The sequence below is a fragment of the Centroberyx gerrardi genome, chromosome 11 (genome assembly GCF_048128805.1).
Source record: "Centroberyx gerrardi isolate f3 chromosome 11, fCenGer3.hap1.cur.20231027, whole genome shotgun sequence".
NCBI classification, from domain to species: domain Eukaryota; kingdom Metazoa; phylum Chordata; class Actinopteri; order Beryciformes; family Berycidae; genus Centroberyx; species Centroberyx gerrardi.
The window spans coordinates 1,661,944-1,681,146 of record NC_136007.1 but is presented as its reverse complement, the minus strand read 5'-3'; the positions used below and the strand labels follow the sequence as shown (position 1 = coordinate 1,681,146).

Below are 19,203 nucleotides of genomic sequence, written 5' to 3'. Positions count from 1 at the left end.
TGTGTGTGTGTGTGTGTGTGTGTGTGTGTGTGTGTGTGTGTGTGTGTGTGCTCGTTCAGTCGGCCGTACCCTCGGAGCTGCCGGGCGGCGTGGCGGAGCTGGACAGCGATATGGCCGACATCACCCAGAGCTTCCCGGCAGAGAGCATGCTGGGAGGAGAGGAGGACGGCGAGGCGGGCGTCCCGGCGACGGGGGGGCGGCTCGGGGGGTCGATCCCCGCGGAGCACGAGCCCGTTTCGGCGTCCAGCCAGATCGCCTCCTCGCTGGGGATCAACCCCCACACCTTGCAGGTAGGCAGCCGCTCTCCACCCACACCACCCCCCCCCCCTCGTTTTGACACTCAGAAGTGTTGGTGTTGTGTCAGGAGGCCGTCGCAGGCGAGGAGCCGAGGCCAGAGGCTCTGGACGCTCTTCCCTCTGACGCTGCTTCCTGTCGACACGCTGCGTCTCCAGCCAGCCGTTGCCATAGTTGCAGCGCATGTTTTAAGTTTTATTGGAGATATGCAGCGCTGCACATAGACCATAACAACACACATAACAACAACACTCCTGTGTCGCATCATTGGTGCGTTACACAGATTGAGCAACACTCATTTTCTCAATATTGTTCGTCTTCACTTCAGAGCCTGATGAGCGTGACTGGATGAATAAATTAAAACACTGAAGAAAAAAATTATGATAATCCGCCAAGCATAAATCAATGGGGAAAATGGTTTTGTTTTTATGGTGGTGGTTTAACCATGTTTATCTTTTTACAATTTCATTGTTTTCAAACTGTGGAAAATCCACATTTATTTTATTTAAATAATTTCTTAAATATTAGCCTATCGTAATTTTAATTGTAGCCAGTTAATTTGGAGCTATATTATTACATTTGCAGGAAGCGGGCTCCTCCTCGCTCTCTGCAGTAGTTCAAATCGGTGTCGCAGTGCATGCTGGGTTACCCGCGCCTTTAAACCAGCACTTTAGCTGCCTCGTTTTGGAATAGCCGCTGGCCCGCGCTTCATGTGGCTCACTTGTTAACGGGACGTCCAGAGCGGGAATGTTCAAATCTCAAATCTGAGGGTTCGTGTGTAGGCAGAGGGTGTAGAGGCTGAACTGGGACGGGGGGGGGGGGGGGGGGGGAGAGTGAGATGGGAATCAAATATGGCCGCCGCCTGAGGAGAGCGAATCACTTGTTGTTTCCTCTGATTGGCAGATCATGAAGGCGTCTCTGTTCGCCGAGGATGAGGAGGAGAGCGACATGCTGCTGGATCATGGAGGGATGAAGGTTTCGGCCGAAGTTTCCTCGCCTCGGATCGTCCTGCAGGGAGCGCAGAGCCGACCGTCTGGTAGGAGACACTAAACTCTCTCTCTCTGTCTGTCTGTGTAATTATTATGTCATTCATTTTGTTTTTCAATTCCCCCCCCTCCCCCTCCCCTCTCTCCCTCCCTCCCTCCCTCCCTCCCTCTCTCCAGTCGGTGGTCTCCTCCAGGCTCGTTTCACCTCCACTCTGCTCTCTCAGCTCCCTGAGTCTCTGTCCCGGGCGTCTCCGGACCGCCCGCTGTCCCGGTCCGGTCCTGGCCCCGCCTCCTTCCTGCTGCCCCCCCGCGCCCCGGAGCCCTCCATCAGGACGGTGGGCGCCCGGCGGCTCGGCGGCCCCGTCGCCGCCAAGGACTCCGTCACTCTGGGGAAGGTCGGTACTCGCTGTTTCAGTCGCCGCCGCTGCCTTACAGCTCCATACTGAGACAGGAAGTGTATTGTTAGTCCCGCCCTCCTCCCCCTCAGTCAGTCTAGTCCCCACCCCACCACCTGTCAGTCACCTTGATGATGTCATCAGGTAACAGCGGCAGCGTAAATCCTGTGCAGCCGATCTGACTCTGCTGTTCGCCGTGTTTCTGAACGTTTAGCTTCGCTGTTCTTTCCTTTCTTCTTCTTTCCTCCATTTGTTGTTGTTGCTGTGACTTCCTGCTCTGCGGCCGCTAGCCTCACCTTGATAGAGAGTCCATTTGTAACTGCCACCGGCGTACGCCGAAACTGACCCGGGTAGACGGAGTCAGCACAAAAGTGAAGTGAATGGAAGATAGAGAGAACCTGTCCTGTCCAACCTCATGTGACCTGTGTCTCTGCAGGGCGGGCTGCTGATGGACGCCGGTCTGTTTGCGGGCCGGTCCTTCCGGGTGGGCTGGGGTCCCGGCTGGACGCTGGCGCACTGCGGCGAGCGGCTGAGCGCACCGCCGGCCAAAACGCTCGACCACGAAGAGCCGCCGACCGCCACACACTTCAGCTTCCTGCCCAAACCAGCCAGGAGCAAACCGTGAGCTGCAACACACACACACACACACACACACACACGCACCAGCACACAGACACACACACACACGTCTGCAGTTTTGCATGTATGCGGCATGTATCCTGGCTGTTTCTGAGCCTGGCCGGTCCAAGCTCCAGTACAGATGATTCTTGTGGGGATTAAAGCTGGATTTTACACAATTATGGCTTTAATTTTCTGCCTTTTTCTTTACTTGGAGTTACTTGTGGTATTTAGACAGCGTTTGTTTCAAAATATTTACTTTGAAAACAACTAAAATAAAGGAAAAATAGCAAATATTTCATAACATAATAAAAGCACTGTCAATCAGCTGACACCCACAGGAAGGAGTGGAAGTCTCCTCCAGGAAATAATCCCTTTAATAAACACTTCACTGTCACATGGTTTTTATTTAGCAGGACAGCAGTTCAGTTCAGTTCAAACTAAGTTTGACAGCAGAGAGTTTGGATTTTAAAAAACGAATAAATGTTAAAAAATGTAATTGCATACAGAATGCAATGCAGCACGATTGGGGGAAATGTAAACAGGCTAGAACTCTAAATCAGTGGTTCTCAACCTGGGGGTCGGGATCCCTGAGGGGGTCGCGAGATGATTTATGGGATAGGAAAAAAGCATATTTCTACTATACAGGTTTATTATCATGTCTATTTTTTCAGATTTTTGTCAAATTTTTGCTTTTTTTCTTGTGAAATACTGAACAGTTTTCTGCCTCCTCTGATAGTGACTCAGATGAAACAACCTGAAAAGGGAAAATCATTCTTTGGTCGAACTCTGCAGCTTGAGAGGAGACATCGCTTCGTTTTAAGGGTCACAAGGCAAAAAGGTAGAAGCGCTGATCTAAATGCTGATGATGTCTCTCCTCCTCCAGCCTGACTGAAAGCCCCTTCAAGGTGGTGATGGAGCAGCTGTCCGGTCTGGAGCCCGCAGCGGGGAAGAGCGGCGGCTTCGAGGAGGAAGAGGAGGAGGAGGAGGAGGAGAGGCGGGCGCTGCACCGGCGCCCCCTGGAGATCTGCCTGAAGCACAGCGGCGTCAGCGGCGAGGGCTCCGCCTGCCCGCTGGTCCGGCCGCAGCTCGGCGTGGCGGCGCTGCACGAGTACGCCGACTGGATCAGCCGGCTGCAGGAGGAGCAGGGAGACGCCGACGGTGAGACGGGTCACAGGGTCGGGGATATCAGGACACTTTACTAATGGGTCACTTTCCAGGAAGAGAGCAGAATATACTCTACCACTCAGAAGTTTGGACACACCACATTTCTCTTTATTTTTACTATTTTCCACATTTTAGAACAACAGTAAAGACTCAAAACTATAAAATGACACAAATGGAATTATGCAGCGACCAAAAAAGTGTTAAACAAATCAAAAACTATATTATATTTTAGATTCTTTGCCTTGATGGAAAGGCAAAGGCTTTGGAAAGAAATTCATACACAGGATCAACTTCACTATTTATATTTGAATAAGAAACTCATTTCAAGCTTTTAAGCAGAAGCCTTTAGATCAGAATGGTTGATAAGGTGATGATTAGGCCTATTAAGATTAAAATAAATAAATAAATAATAAAAATAAATGAGTGAATAATAAATAAATTAAATAATTAATTGAATCTCTCTCCCTGCTTCTCTTTCTATCCCTCCCTCTCTCTTTCTTTCTTTCTCTCGTTCCCTCCCCCCTATCTTTCTCCCCTCCTGTCTCTCTCTCTCTCTCTTTCTTTCTCTCTTTCCCTCCCCCCTCTCCTTCTCCCCTCCTGTCTCTCTCTCCCTCTTTCTCTCTCTCTCTCTTTCCCTCCCCCCTCTCCTTCTCCCCTCCTGTGTGTCTCTCTCTCTCTCTCTCTCGCTCTCTCTCTCTCTCTCTCTCTCTCTCTCTCTCTCTCTCTCTCTCTCTCTCTCTCTCTCTCTCTCTCTCTCTCTCTCTCCCCTCCCTCCCTCCCTCTCTCCCTCCCCCCTCCCAGCGGTCCTGGGCTCCTGGGCGGAGGTCTGGACCCTGGTGGAGGCCCTGTGGGGCCGGCTGGGCCCGGCGGACGCGGACCCGGACGCGGACGCCGCGGCCCCCGGTCCGTACGAGCAGCAGCTGGAGAGGAGGCGCTCCTTCTCGGCCTGGCTGTCCCGCGGCGCCGCCCGCCGGGTGGAGGAGGAGGTGGCGCTGGCGGGGAAGGGCGGCCATGTTGAAGCCATCTTCAGCTGCCTGACGGGAAACCGCATCAGCGAGGCGTGCAGACTGGCCCAGAGGGAAGGTGAGGAGGAGGAGGGGTCGAGGACTTCAGCTTAACTGCTTTGTCTTCACTGCTCTCTGCATATCTCATTGTTTTTGTCCATTTTATTGTCTGTTTTATTGTTTTGTTCCGGCAGCTATTGCTCAACTCAGGGTTTCCTTATGTTTTATTTTGTTTGGACACTGTGACCATTATTTTATTTTGTGATTGATTGTTGATTTAGCCTTTAACTTTAATTTAAAAATGTAAAAGTGGCTGCTAAAAAGTGCGTGGCTGGTAGAATGTAGGAATCTAACAGACACCGGGGAGATGGGAAATTAAACACTGACCCAGAGAGAATACTGGTCACAGAAAGCTAATAACATGCTGCTTTGTTCACTGTGCAAAGAAGCCGAACGGCTTAAGATGCGGCTGCAATTCATTTGCATTTACTTTGATCTAGGAAATGTTATGGTTGTTATGTTATGGTCTAGGAAACGTTGGTCACATAACGTGCAGCAGGAAGCAGCTGATCAGGAGCAGGATCTGTTGCGATGGCTTCCTCCAGGAGCCAATAGAAAAGACTCATTTTGAAAAACAGACTCCCAAAAGTTTGATTTGCTTCTAAATTTAACAAATAGAAAATGTGAAACTGTAAAATGTTAATTAGCAAAAGGATTTTTATGGATTAACCGCTAAATGAATGGATAACAAAATGCCTGCTGCCCCGTCTGCCCGCCCTCAGGAGACCACCGCCTCTCCCTGCTGCTGTCCCAGGCCACCGGCTCCCAGTTCAGCCGCGACCTGCTGGCGCTGCAGCTGGCCGACTGGAACCGCATGCAGACCGACTGCTACCTGCCGGAGGAGCGGCTCCGCATCTTCAGCCTGCTGGCCGGGAAACCGGTACGACACGCCGAGCCGCTGCTGTGTGTGTGTGTGTGTGTGTGTGTGCGTTTGGGTCGGGGGAGGAGGAACAGCAGCAAGGGACAGGAGCTCAGAAAACTGTTAGGATGACGGGTGCTGAGAGATTCACCTGAGGGAATAAAGGAGAGGAAACGAATCTGCTTCACCAGCTGATCTGGTGGATCCTTCCAGTTTATTCAAGGGAAAAACTCGATCTCATGACAAAAACAGGCTACTCACTCTTGGAATAATCCAAAATTTATGTTATTTTCTTCGTTTTTTGGTTTTTCAATAAGTGATTTGATTAAAAATGGATGCCCTATAAATGCTAAAGATGGGTTAGGGTTAATCACAGTAAAGAAAGCCCTTGTGGGTATTGTGGCTTTTATACATCTGGTTACTAACACGTTTGCACTGTCCAGAGTTTTCTCCTCAGTAGTAAACACAGAAGAAAACCATTGCTGGTTATCAGATGTCCTGGGACTTCTTTATAAGTCTGTATTACAGACTGTTCTGACTTCAGTGTGATTTGTGTGTTTGGGAACGTGCGCGCCCAAGATCGTAACAAACGTCAGCGCATAGTAAAGACAGCAAGGAGGATCACATGAATTGAACAGGTGTCAGTAGCTCAGCTTTACACTCGCCTTATTTTAAAAACTTTATTCTGAACGACTCTTCCTTTACACCAGAAATTTAAACTGAGGCAGAATTAAAACACCCAGGTTCAGTCAGTCCTTTGTTCCTGCTGCCAGTCATGTCAACAGTATTTTGAATTTTGTTTTACAATCTCATAAGCTTTGCACTGTGCAAATATTTTTATTGCTACCAACCCATTTATTTATTTTAGTCTACAACTATTAGACCTGTAAAATGTATTTTTAGAATTGCTGTTTGTTTTATGATAGATAGATAGATTGATACTTTATTTATCCCGAAGGAAAGTCTGGTGTACAGTAGCTTGTGTAGTGTATGTTACAGGATAGAAAGGTACAATATAGTCATACAAAATATATAAAAAAACAAGGTAAGAGACTACAAAAAATAAGAATGAACAGAAGAAAAAGACGAGTCCTGGCAGAGACTGGAAAAGTGTCTGTGCGATATACAGTATGTAGACAACTATGCATTTACAAAAACTGAAAACCTATAACTGTAAACTAAATATAAATATACTAGCTATCAACATAAGATACTGTCGATGCACCAGGTTACAAGATACATGGCTCAATCTGTACAGGTGTAAATACAACTCTGACGTATGTGTGTATACATATATGATGACAGATGTAAAGTGATGAACTAGACCAGATGCAATAAACAACAATGACAGATAGTCACTTGCAGTGTGTAAAGCAGTAAGTACCCATGTGTGTTGATGTTTTCTTGGTGCTGTGTATACATGTTTGTGCACCAGGGACCAGATGAAGTTCCTGAGTGGATAATAGAGTTAGAGTTAGCTGACTGTGTTCCCCCGCTCTGCAGGTGTGGCAGTCGTCTGAATACGTGGTGAATGTGTGTTCGGAGCTGGACTGGAAGCGCTGTGTGGCGGTCCACCTGTGGTACATGCTGCCGCCCACCGCCTCCGTCGCCGACGCCCTCGCCAAGTACGAAGCCGCCTTCCAGGTGAGCGGCCGGCCGTCTCTCGCGTCTCTCCGCTTTCACGTTACGTTCAGCTGAGACTTTTACCCACAGCGACTGGCGTGGTGGAAAAAAGAGCAGGATACATTTACGTTTTTCTTTCTCTCTTTTGCTCACTCACATCCTTTCGTTCACTGTAATATAATATATTCTCACTTGCTCGTTCTCATTGCACTCACTGCCTCTCTCTTTCTGTTTCTCAAATGATCTTTCTCAAATTATTTTAATGCATTTTTGGCGTCTTACATCAGCATCTCAACTATTAAAAATACCCACGATTTTTAGTAACAATGTTGAACTCAGCATTAGAGAAATTAAATGTTGCCAATATTCCAATATTCAATTATTTTTAATTGTGGAAGCTAAAAGTTCAAGATGATCCACGGTTGACTGTGCACCCCGGCAGCACTGACAGACCCGTCTCCCCCTGCAGGGTGAAGGCGAGGGGGGGAAGTACGCCTGCGCCCCCCTGCCTGCCTACCTGGAGCAGGCGGAGCAGCCGGACCTGGAGGAGGAGGAGGAGGAGGAGAGCAAGCGGCCGCTGCACGACATCTGCTTCCACCTGCTCAAACTCTACAGCGACAGGTAATCAGTTCAGAGTTCAGAGGGCAGAGCGGTAACGCATGCTGTTCAGTTCATTTTGGAGGACCTAATTGAAGACAGGCCACACTTTCACCCAAAGTGTCTTCCAGTCCCACGAGTGTACACAGTTCTAGTATGAGAAGCCCCGGGAAAAGTATAGAATACAAATTAGATAATACATTTTTTTGTAATTCTCTTTTATTCATGTTGAAATACAAAGTTATTTAACAAGACGCATGTAGTACAAATTGATTATAAAATAACTTAAATATAAAATAAAACCACTAAAGGAGGAGGTCCATAATTGCAGTAGAAGGTACTTCTTCATACAAAGTCTGCTGGTAAAGGAGGAACATAAATACCCTTTTTTTTCCAATTTTCATCTAATTTAATTTAACCTTTAATTTGAGAACTCAGAAAGGAGTTCTCAAATTAAAGGTTATCCTCCATTATAAATATAAATCAATCCACAAATTTGATCATTACTATGTCTTGGAAATTGGATGAGAAGTATGGAGATGAGGGAAAATAACAAAACATAAACAGACCATGAAAACAGCTTCCCGTTATACATAATTCCACATTTTTTGTAGCTAGTTGTCTCTGGCTCTCTTCCTCCTCGTCCCCTTCCTTCAATAAACCGGTAAAAAATCTGGAAAATAAACCCAAAACTGTACCCCTCTGCCCCCCCCTCTCCCCCCTCAGACACTACAGCCTGCAGCAGCTGTTGGACCCTCTGACGGTCACCTGGGAGCGCTTGGATTACCGTCTGAGCTGGCACCTGTGGGCGGTGCTGCAGGCGCTCCACTACAGCCACCTGAGCGCGTCGCGGCAGGGCCTGCTGCACGCCAGCTACGCCGCCCAGCTGGAGAGCGCCGGCCTGTGGCACCTGGCCGTGTTCGTCCTGCTGCACATCCCCGACCACACGTAGGTTCCGGACTCGCTCCCAAAACGCCGAAGCACCGAGAACCGGTTTCATCAGAGTACAGGGACGGCACGGGGGTTTGTTTAGCTGACGTTAGCTGTCAGGCCGGAGAGAACGAACAGACTTCCTGAAGAGCTGCGCCAGAAAACATTCATTTTAATAGCTGAGTGTTGAGCAAGTCGTTGTTGCTTTTTGTGTCTGCTGATTTTGGCCATATCTCATGCTGTCAGAGATGAAGAGGAAATAAGATAATATAATATTCTAATGCATGAACTAATGGTCATGCAACCACAATGGCTGCCTGGTACATGGGAGACACTGTGACACTTCTGGGAGGTTTTGCTTGGCAGATATTTTACAGACAGCCTTTGATTACAAATATTACGTCATCATACTTATTTTTGACAAAAGCATTTCCATCTATTAATCACATAATTTGTTTATCGACAAAACTTCCACTTCCAATTTACATTCAGCTTTTCTAATTTGATAAATCATACTTCAAATACTTGGATTGCATTAAAATACTTGGTTGGTAATCCATCTACTGCTGCAGTGGCATGCTGAGCTTGGTTTCAGTGCATGCTGGCACACATGGGATGAGGACAGAGTCAATGCAAAGGCACAGTGCAAGACTAATATACATTTAACATTTAGTATTCTTTCATAGAAAAGCTTACGCGTCTCACCCACGGAGTGATTTATTAGGCACAAAACACGACTAATGTCTTCATCGAAACGCTCCAGACTTTCTTCACCCTATTTCTACAGTCAGTCTTCTGTATTTGTGTTAATGAGAGCAGAGCGGCTCTGGTTGCAGCGTGGAGAAGTCTTGAGACGCGTGAAATAAATAATCAGAGAACGTAGATTCCTGAGACTGAGAAGTATCATAATGTGTAAAGTCACTGTGCAGACACTGTAAAAAGAAGAGAAAACCAGTTTGCTCAAGTTATTCTTGCTAGAATTTCAGTTGTAGAGCATCAGGACTCTCCAGCAGCAGTGAAACCTCTTTTCTCTCCCTGGCTGTGGGAGCTGAGATCTGTCTGCCTCTTCCTCCTCCTTCCTCTTCTCTCCATTGCTTCCTTTCTCCTTCCTGCATCGCTCTTGTCCATCACTTCCTCTTTCTGCCTCCTCCTCCACCCATCCCTCCCCAAAAAACCAAGCCCAGAGTGTCTCATGGTGTCCCCCCCCCCCCCCCCCAGGCTGCGGGAGCGGGCGGTGCGGGAGATGCTGCACCTCCACTGCCCCCTGCTGGAGACGGAGGAGTCGGCCCAGAGGGAGCGCTTCCTGACCGGCCGGCTGCTGATCCCGGAGCAGTGGATCCACGAGGCCAAGGCCACCCGCGCCCGCCGCGACGGCGACCGCCACCAGGAGGCGCTGCACCTGTACCGGGCCGGATACTGGAGCCGGTGCCACCGGCTGCTGATCCAGCACCTGGCCTCAGGTACGCACAAGGCATTACGATACTAGTAGCAGTCTTTTATATTAGGGATGCACCGATGCCACTTTTTCAATGCCGATTACGAGTATGAAAGTTTAAGTATCGGCCGATACTGAGTTCCGATCCATTACTTTCACTGAACAGTGCAGCTTACTTCCTTAGTTTGGGGTCAATGGACAAAATTATTGAGATAAAATCCTTGTTTTTCCCACTGTTTGAGAAATACAGGCTTCTATGTGCCACAAATGCATAAAGACATTCAAGACAGTTTGCTTTTATTTCTTACATGTTATTCATGGCTTTCGGTATCAGATTTTAGTCTTGGGTAAAATCTCCGATACCGATATTCCATTTTAGCCTGGTATCGGCACCGATACCAGTATCGGTATTGGTGCATCCCTATTTTATATAGCATGTTTTAAATTGTAAATTTAAATTGTCTTTTTTTAGAATAAGAAAAGATGTCAAAAAAATTGTCATCAAAAAACCATGCCATAATCTAAAAGTTACTCATGAATCGAAAGTCACAAAACAGCGAAGATAATCAGGTGAAGAACAGGCTGCAGGTTTTGCTGAGCAAACATGTGACGGCTCTTTTATGTTTTATGGAAAACTACTGTTCCAATTATTTTGGCCAGTGAGTGTACATCATAACTTGAAACTTCACATCCAATACATAACAGAATAATGAGATCATTTAAAAAAGAAAAAATACTGCCACCAGCACCGCTTATACAAAAGCAAACAAAAAAAACAGAATCAAGACGCCATCAGTGACCACCACAGACATTTTTACACCCAAATTTACATTAGCCTTCAAGTTCTGCAATCAGAAAAGTGTCTTTGGGCGAGACGTTCAGGTCCGTCTCCCCCTCTTAATCTGATGAAGAATCCAGACTGCCTTGGTATGAAGCTCCACACAGAAACAAAGTGGAGATTAAACCCAGAGGCTGTAGAGGAGAGACGGCGGCGCACAAGACACGATGCGCAGCGGACGGTTTGTGAACTCAGCTGAGGTTTTTGTCCCTTCCGTCTTCCTGTAGACTGCATCATCAACGACAACCATGACTACCTGCTGGAGTTCCTGGAGGGTTTGGCGGCGCCGGAGCGCAGCGCCTCCATCCAGGACTGGGACACCGCCGGCAGAGTCTACCTGGACTACATCAGAGTCATACAGACACTGCAGGACATACAGCAGGTAGGGGGCATCTGTGTGTGTGTGTGTGTGTGTGTGTGTGTGTTTCCAAATGTCAAAATGTTCTGGTCAAAGGTCTCGGTCAGCCAGGAACTCAACTCATGGGAAAGAGTGAAATAAAACAAAAACATATGGCCTTCATATTAGTTATGGCTTGACTTTGCACTCCAGCAGCTCAGTGTCGGATGCTTTTGGACACGCTGAGGTTCAACATGCGGCTTCTGACCGTCTGACGGTCACTCAGGAACCGATGGAGCTCTTCCACTCCTCTTCCTGACTGCCAAACCTGAAGTATCAGCCAATCTGATTCAGTGCCAATCCATAACTTTAACAGAACAAAACAGACTTTGACTCTCCTGATCTTCAGACTGAACGTCCATCTGGAGGGAGCAGGAGAGAGTTTGACCATTAGTTAGTTTGAGACATTTTTTGAGTGTGGGAAAAAAAGACAGAAAAGGTTCCAGTTCAGATTGTAGTAGAGCTGGGCGATAAATCGATTTTATCAATTAATTCGAATTTATAGTTTAGGACGATGTGTAAAAATGAAAATCGAGTTTCACTGTAACCTGGGTAATGCAGCACGGATCGCTCTCTGTCAGCCCCACCGCTTCCCTGAGCGTCCGGTCGATAACAACGCTCCGAGGTTTCCCCTCACACACAAACACAGCGTCAAGATGGCAGCGCACGCTTCTACAGGTGAGGAGCTCGTTTCAAAAAAAGGCGGCGTCTCCTCGGTCGTTCGGAAGCGGTTCGGTTTTGTAATGTACGGCGTCGAGCGAACCGCTGTCCGCTGTAAAGTTTGTTTAAAGTCTGAGGGAACTAAAGGCAGCATCTCCGACAGAAGTGTGCGGCGCTGCGACCTGCACAAGCTAGTCCAAACGCCTGCCATAAAGCAGGTAACATTAACAGCATCATTTTCCCGTGGCGTCCCATATGACAAGAAGGGCCCCGGTGGCAAGACGGTGGCGTGAATAATGCCTTTGTCTTTTTTAGTTTGTTTCTAAGAAAAAAAAAAAACGATTAAAATCGGATGTAGGTGTGAAAAAATGTGAGATTTTATTTCTAGGACATATCGCCCCAGATTGTAGTCATGGGGACGGTCTGATACCAACAGCCTCTTTCTGCCGGTATCGGCCTGATATCTGCTTCCAGTATCGGGGTTTCCCTCTGCTCAGTCTGTCCGTCTGCAGCGCTGCTGGCCGGCTGAGCCTCGGTCTGGCTGCCGGCCCACCTGTAAGTCTCTTATTTTCAAAAGGAATTAAAGAATTGGCCCGGCAGACTCCCTGCTCAATTAACCTTCACACGCCTCAAGTTCACACCACAATGAGCTGAGCGTCCGGCAGTTTGAGAAGCAGAAAGAAGTGGACCGATGCCAGAGAGGATGCTGGGAAACCTACAGTTGTGGTGCTGGAGTTTTGTTAACCTTGTAAGAGTAATGTTAGTGGTAAAGTCAGACAAAACCAGATATCCACCATATGAAAATGGGTTAGTTGACTCTAGTGTTTTACTGACTGAATCCTCCGTGTTTTAGAGATGAACATGAAGGAATGTTTTTCCAAAATAGATATAATCCTTGATATGTGTGTGCTTGTAAGCAAAACCAACATGTCAAATGGGAAAATTAAAAAAAAAGGAAACAAAGAGTTTTGTGTTTGGGTTTCGACTCTGACTCCATTACAATCCGCTCTGTCGGCCAATTTCCTGCTAATCCGTTAATCTCCTGACTATCTGGTGCTCTGAACGGCGTCCAGATGGACTGAACCGGCTGCACACCGCTTCACTGTGAGTGTGAGGGTGTGTTTGGGTGGGTGGGGGGGGGAGGAGGGCATGGCCATGTCCTTAGATCACATTTCATACTTTAGGAATTTAGATGATTCTCTCATCCTGAGCGATTTACAATGACAACATTTACATGGACAGCAACAATCTGACAATCGGTCTTATTCTAAATAAAACAACATTCAGATGAATCTGTCTCCATGTGTTTCTTATAGAACTGTTCCCTTCATGTTCCTGTCTCCAGCTGCGGAGCAAAGTCCGGTCACTGAAAACTTCACGATCTCCGTTTCCCTCTAAATCCTGAGCATGCTCAGTTTCAGCCTCTCCTTCTGTTTCCTGCTGTCGGTCTCTTTCTCCTCTGAAACCAGTTCAGCCTCTGGAAGGCAGAGGAGCGTCAGGCGGTCGGATCGCCGCTCCGGTCCTCCGATAGAGAGTCCTGGTCCAGGTGTTTACAGTCTGAACCGCTTCAGTAATGAGACTGGGATCAGAATACTCCAAGTGATGGACGATCTGTTTCTCTCCCAATACGATTCGATACGTGATCTGAGGTTCAGGATCAATACAACCAGGATACCATGTGATTAGTGGCAACAAAGTCTGACTGTGCCGAATTCTGTTTATTTCTGTCTTTCAAATCTTTCTAGCGATGCCATTGGCTGCTAGAATATAAACAACAATTTAAAAATGTCATTACAAAGTGACAATAATATAATTTGGATGGAGAGCTTGTGAAACTGTGATGGTCAAGAGTCTCATTAGTGATTACTACAGCAGAATAACATGGAGCTGATATCACCATTCATGTTCCTGACAGCAGAATAACATGGAGCTGATATCACCATTCATGTTCCTGACAGCAGAATAACATGGAGCTGATATCACCATTCATGTTCCTGACAGCAGAATAACATGGAGCTGATATCACCATTCATGTTCCTGACAGCAGAATAACATGGAGCTGATATCACCATTCATGTTCCTGACAGCAGAATAACATGGAGCTGATATCACCATTCATGTTCCTGACAGCAGAATAACATGAGCTGATATCACCATTCATGTTCCTGACAGCAGAATAACATGTAGTAAAGTATTCAATGAGCACAGCATAAGAATAGGCTTCATTTGACACATTGCCAGACTCTGTCCCAGCCTCCTCTCTATGTTCCTGTGTGTTAGTGATGTGTGTGTTAGTGATGTGTGTGTTAGTGATGTGTGATGTGTGTGTTGGTGATGTGTGTGTTGGTGATGTGTGTTGGTGATGTGTGTGTTCTCCTCCCCGCTGCAGATGGAGAACGCAGGTTACGAGCTGGAGCGTCTCCACACCGACGTCACGTCTCTCTGCAGCAGGATCGAACTGCTGCCCTGCACCACCGCCAAAGACCGCCTCGCCCAATCAGGTGAGAGCAGGACCGGGTTCCTCCTGCATATTAAACTCAACTCACACCGCCGTTTCCCACAAGCCCTTGCTACCGATCACCGACTCCTTCCCAACCTGGTGCTCCTGAATCTGGTCGAATTTCATTATATTCATTGTTTACATTGATTGATGTAGTTTGGGGCTTTAATGAGGTTCTTACCTGAAATGGGAAGATAAAGGTTTGGTAAAACACTCTAGACATGGTGCTGCTCTCAAGTCAGCTTTGTATTGAATGAAGCACTGCAGCATGCACACACACACACACACACACACACACACACACACACACACACGCCCTGCAGGAAGATCAGTGCAGCCCATAATATATTCTGTTCAAACAGCTGTTAAACACGATCTGAAATAAAACCACACCGCAGCATGTCTTTTCATTTCAAGTCTTTTCTTTTTATTTCCATCACATCCTGTCACCTGACACCGACTCTCTGCTCCCCGAGCGTTTCCTCTGAGCCGGAGCTGTTCGGTCCGTCCTGAAGAGACGGCAGGCGTTCATTCCAACCCCCCAAAAAAAGAAACCCAGCAGCTGATTTCAGCAGGGAGTCCGTCACTCTCACAGTCCGTACGATCGTCCCGCAACAAACTTCTCAACAGCGTGAGAACAGAGAAGCTTCGTTACAGTTTGACATGATTTTACGCTTCGTGCCTTCAGTTCAGACTCACAGCTGTTCTCTTCCCAGCCGACTCAAACGGTCTGTGCTGTAGACCAGGACCGGGCCGTAACTAGGGCTGAACAATTAATCGAAATTTGATCGAAATCGCAATATGGCCTACTGCAATTTTCAAATCGCAGGAGGCGCAATATTTGTTAAAGGTGAAATGTGTCAAAATACCATTTTAAATTAAATACTGTCGTGCTGCAGAGATGTCCTGCCTACACATCATATTCTACAGACTTAAGAAAACATCTTTGTTTGGTACAGATCCCCGCAAAAATCACACCATAATCATTTTAATACGTTTTTCAATGAAAATGAGAATAATGATGTAAAAATGATCATTCCCTCTAATATCGCAAATCATATCGCAATTGCAATATCAGTCAAAATAATCGCAATTAAGATATTTTTTCAAAATCGTTAGCCCTAGCCGTAACTCAGTATTATGGTTTATGATCTTACAATAGAATCTAATGGTGATTTTGGGAAATCATGACACACAATTCTGCTGTCTGAACTGACAATAACAAGCACATTTTATTTAAAAACTCTGAGCATTAATTTGATTATTTAACGTGGTTTTGCATACGTGAGCCATATTGTGATATATATGTATATCGAACAATATTTTAGGATTATTGTGATACTGATTTCGACCGTGTGGCCGAGCTGTAGACAGCAGAGCGCTCCCTGCACTACACACTGTAGTGTCTGGATGTGATGCGTCACGCTCGCAGTGCATCCTGGGTCTTCCCCTCCGTTCTCGTCGGTCGAGTCTCCGCCCGATGCTTCCTTGGTTCGAGGTAAACTTGATCTGTCCTCCGTCCGCATTCTTCTGTTTTGGAATCCTGCTTTGGTCGTTAAAGGGACAGCCAACTAAAATATGCCATTTCTCATTAAAATGTTGAGAATCTGATTAAAAAAGACTTTAACACGTCAGAGTGGGAAATCCAATCAGAAGTCGACCTCAACTAGAAACGCCTTTCAACTAGACTGAGCTAGCAGAGCGAGTTTTAATTTATCCATCACTCTCTCTCTCCAGTGTAGAGTGAAGCTCGCTCGCCCAGCAGCTCTCTGAACCTCCATTTTATTACAGTTACTGAATGTTAGGAACGCTCAGATCTTGGTGGATGATGAACATGTAACTCGAGAGAGAGGCTAAAGGAGAAATTTTAACTGGGTGTTGCCTCCCTTTAAATATTACGTCAAACAGCGTCGGGGTGAAATCAGCTGGTTTGGTTTTTGGTTGGAATGAAAACCTGCAGCAGTCCCTCTGGCCCGGCCCGGACGCCGCCGGTTCAGAGGAAACGCCGCCCCCTCCTAACCGAGCCCCGCCCCCTCCCCTCTGTGCAGAGATGGCGAAGCGCGTGGCCAACATCCTGCGTGTGGTGCTGAGCCTGCAGCAGGGGGGCGAGGGGGGGGCGGACGCGCTCCACATGCCCCTCGCCCAGCTGGCGCCCCACATCACCCGCCTGCCCATGCCGGAGGACTACACCCTGGAGGAGCTGCGCGGCCTCACCCAGTCCTACCTCAAGCAGCTCATCGTCAGCCAATGAGGACGCAGAACGCTCCTGAAAAGGGAGGGGTGTGTCGCTTGAACCGCTGCGGTGGCTGAAGGTCGGGACGGAAAATGTTTTGTTTCAAATTTCAAAATCCCTCAACACAGACCTGAATTCAACTTCAAATTAGAAAAAGAAGAAGAAAAACAATAAATGCACAGGCACGTTGAAGTCGACACATCCTGTTCTGCAGGTTCATGGACTCAACAGTTTTACCCACAATGCAGTTCAGTTCCATTCAGTATTGAACGCAACTGAACTGTTGGACAGACGGTTGTTCCTCTGTATCTGCTCTTTCTCTGCTTTCAGTTTCTCCAGTAGGAAAATGGCACAAGGCTTGGATATATCATTCCTCACTGTGTGTGTGTGTGTGTGCGTGTGTGTGTGTGTGTGTGTGTGTGTGTTCTGCGGAGCGTTTCAAGAGGTAAGAATAAACGTCATGCCAGTAAATCTCAGAAATGCCATGAAATAACTCTTAATTTGACTTTAAAAAATTATATTTATGATCTCTACATATTCCTAAGAAGTAATATATAAGGCTTGGAGTTCACATTGAATTTTGAATACCAAGAGTTAAACTTGCTTACAAAATGCATTTTCAAAAGTTTCCTGGCTGATGACTTGTTTTTGTTTCTTGAAGCGTTCCCAAAGGAGACTTCCATGGTGATTTGGGTTTTTTCCCCTCATTTTTTTGTATAGCTCTTTTTTTGTAATTGCACCATGGCGTGTGTGTAAATGTAAGCCTGAATGACTTGTTTTGACCTTTGACCCTAATGAAAGGGGCGTGCTCACTGGCTGGTGTGGATAAATCGTCCCGAAACCCGTCTCTTCTTCGGCAACGTGAAGCAGCTGTTCATTATATTCAGTTTTGTCATCGCAGAAAAAGGCCGATAGCTCACCGAGGCGCGGCGGCGGGTTCAGATTACAGAAAGTCACAATTTATCTGTCAATATGTGAATAAGGACGATCTATCTTGATATTGAAATCTGTAGTCTTAATGTGTACAAGTCTTTTTTGGATACCAGAGACGACTCAGAGGAAAAATAACACGCAGACGCAAAGTGTAAAATGCAGAAAGGTCTATTTTTGTAGTTTTTTTCTATTTGGTTTGAATGTAAATGAGAAGCGGTGCGTGTGCAGCCGGAGGCGCGTGTGCAGCCGGAGGCGCGTGTGCAGCCGGAGGCGCGTGTGCAGCCGGAGGTGCTGCGGCGCCCGGCTGCAGGTCGGACGCCCGTTTAAAGATTTCTATCGTTTACGGATCTGATGCTGCCGATTATTTGAAGAGTTTCTTTCCAAAACGACTCGCCTGCCGTATCGAAGGTGCATCGCCTGTTCAGATATAAATGACATCAAAGCATAATCTTATTGTATTGTTTAAGTTATTTAACATCTCAAGACATTCTGCTTGCACAGTGGAACCATTTCAGAGGAGATAGCCGTATATATTTTTGGAATATGAAACATCGACATCAGGTAAATTATTACCTCTTGCCTTTAATTTCCCAAAATGGATGCAGAGTGTTTTGGAAGGAAACTCTTGGCTTGTTGATGTGGAGCGATTGGTCATTTGTCCTGTTGTTGTAGATAACTGCCAGCTTGCCAAGAATGGTTTTTTTTTCTTTATTATTATTATTTTTTTTTTCAGAGTCAAATCAGTTTCTGTATTATCGTATTTTTCAGCAAATACTCCTTATTCTCTGTGTATTTTTTCCTCCAAACATCAGTTTTTCTGTATTTTACTTTTACCGTTTGATAAAAAAAAAGACTATGTATGTAGTTTACGTGGATATGTGGCTTGTGTGTGTGTGTGTGTGTGTGTGTGTGTGTGTGTGTGTGTGTGTGTGTGTGTGTGTGTGTGTGTGTGTGTGTGCAGCTGCTGGGATAGAGACGCAGCAGATCTCTGGTAACTCTGTCGTTGCTGTTGCTGAGTGTGTGTGCATGTTTCCTGATGATATTGTTGATGATTGTGACATTTTTTAATAAAGTCTGAACTGAAATAAAAGCAGCGTTGCCGTCTGTCTTATTTTTTATTTATTTATTTATCTGCCAGAGACAGCAGGACAGCTCATACTAACACACAGCTGGTACAGTGCAGCCGGACTGTGTGTGTGTGTGTGTGGACATACAGTAGGACACAAGACAGGAAATACAGAAGTCAGTAAACGTGTCGCTACATGAAGTGTCGTCAGAAAATATTCATCCTCCTCGTCTTTTTTTGTGGAATGCAGCCTGAATTCAAACTGGATAAATTGAGTTTTTTTTTTTTTGCTCAACAATCTACACAAAATACCCAATAATGACAGTGAAACCATGCTGTTGGATATTTATTTTGCTAATTTATTGAAAATGTGCGGAAGAGGATTAGGGCCACGTGAAAAATGTATTTGAGTTCTAAATTTCATTTTCACACCTGTAGTTGGTTTGCTTTGTTCTGAAACTGCAACTAATTTGTTGCCATGTTGCAGTTCCTGGTTCAGTTTCTTCTCAGCGGTGTTTCTAAGTGGACCAAGATTTGTAAACAAACGCCATGCACGATCAAACTGGTCCCTCATTGGTCAGAATCTCCGCGCGGGAATTCTCTCCTAA

The 19,203-nt window shown here is 46.4% G+C and overlaps 1 protein-coding gene across 2 annotated transcripts in view; it reads left to right on the top strand.

Moving 5' to 3' along the window:
* nup98 (nucleoporin 98 and 96 precursor) overlaps positions 1-18,622 on the top strand; it is a 45,575-nt gene extending 26,953 nt beyond the window's left edge. For both annotated transcript variants that reach the window (XM_071909466.2, XM_071909393.2), the window contains exons 22-35: positions 60-290; positions 1,198-1,330; positions 1,458-1,675; positions 2,112-2,296; positions 3,180-3,454; positions 4,262-4,543; positions 5,247-5,404; positions 6,887-7,027; positions 7,476-7,627; positions 8,330-8,551; positions 9,752-9,993; positions 11,034-11,188; positions 14,253-14,364; positions 16,412-18,622. In XM_071909466.2, coding sequence (XP_071765567.2) covers positions 60-290; positions 1,198-1,330; positions 1,458-1,675; positions 2,112-2,296; positions 3,180-3,454; positions 4,262-4,543; positions 5,247-5,404; positions 6,887-7,027; positions 7,476-7,627; positions 8,330-8,551; positions 9,752-9,993; positions 11,034-11,188; positions 14,253-14,364; positions 16,412-16,614 — 2,709 coding nt within the window. In that variant the 3' untranslated portion in view covers positions 16,615-18,622. The remainder of the gene's footprint in view (positions 1-59; positions 291-1,197; positions 1,331-1,457; positions 1,676-2,111; positions 2,297-3,179; positions 3,455-4,261; positions 4,544-5,246; positions 5,405-6,886; positions 7,028-7,475; positions 7,628-8,329; positions 8,552-9,751; positions 9,994-11,033; positions 11,189-14,252; positions 14,365-16,411) is intronic.
* The last annotated feature ends 581 nt before the right edge of the window (positions 18,623-19,203 follow it).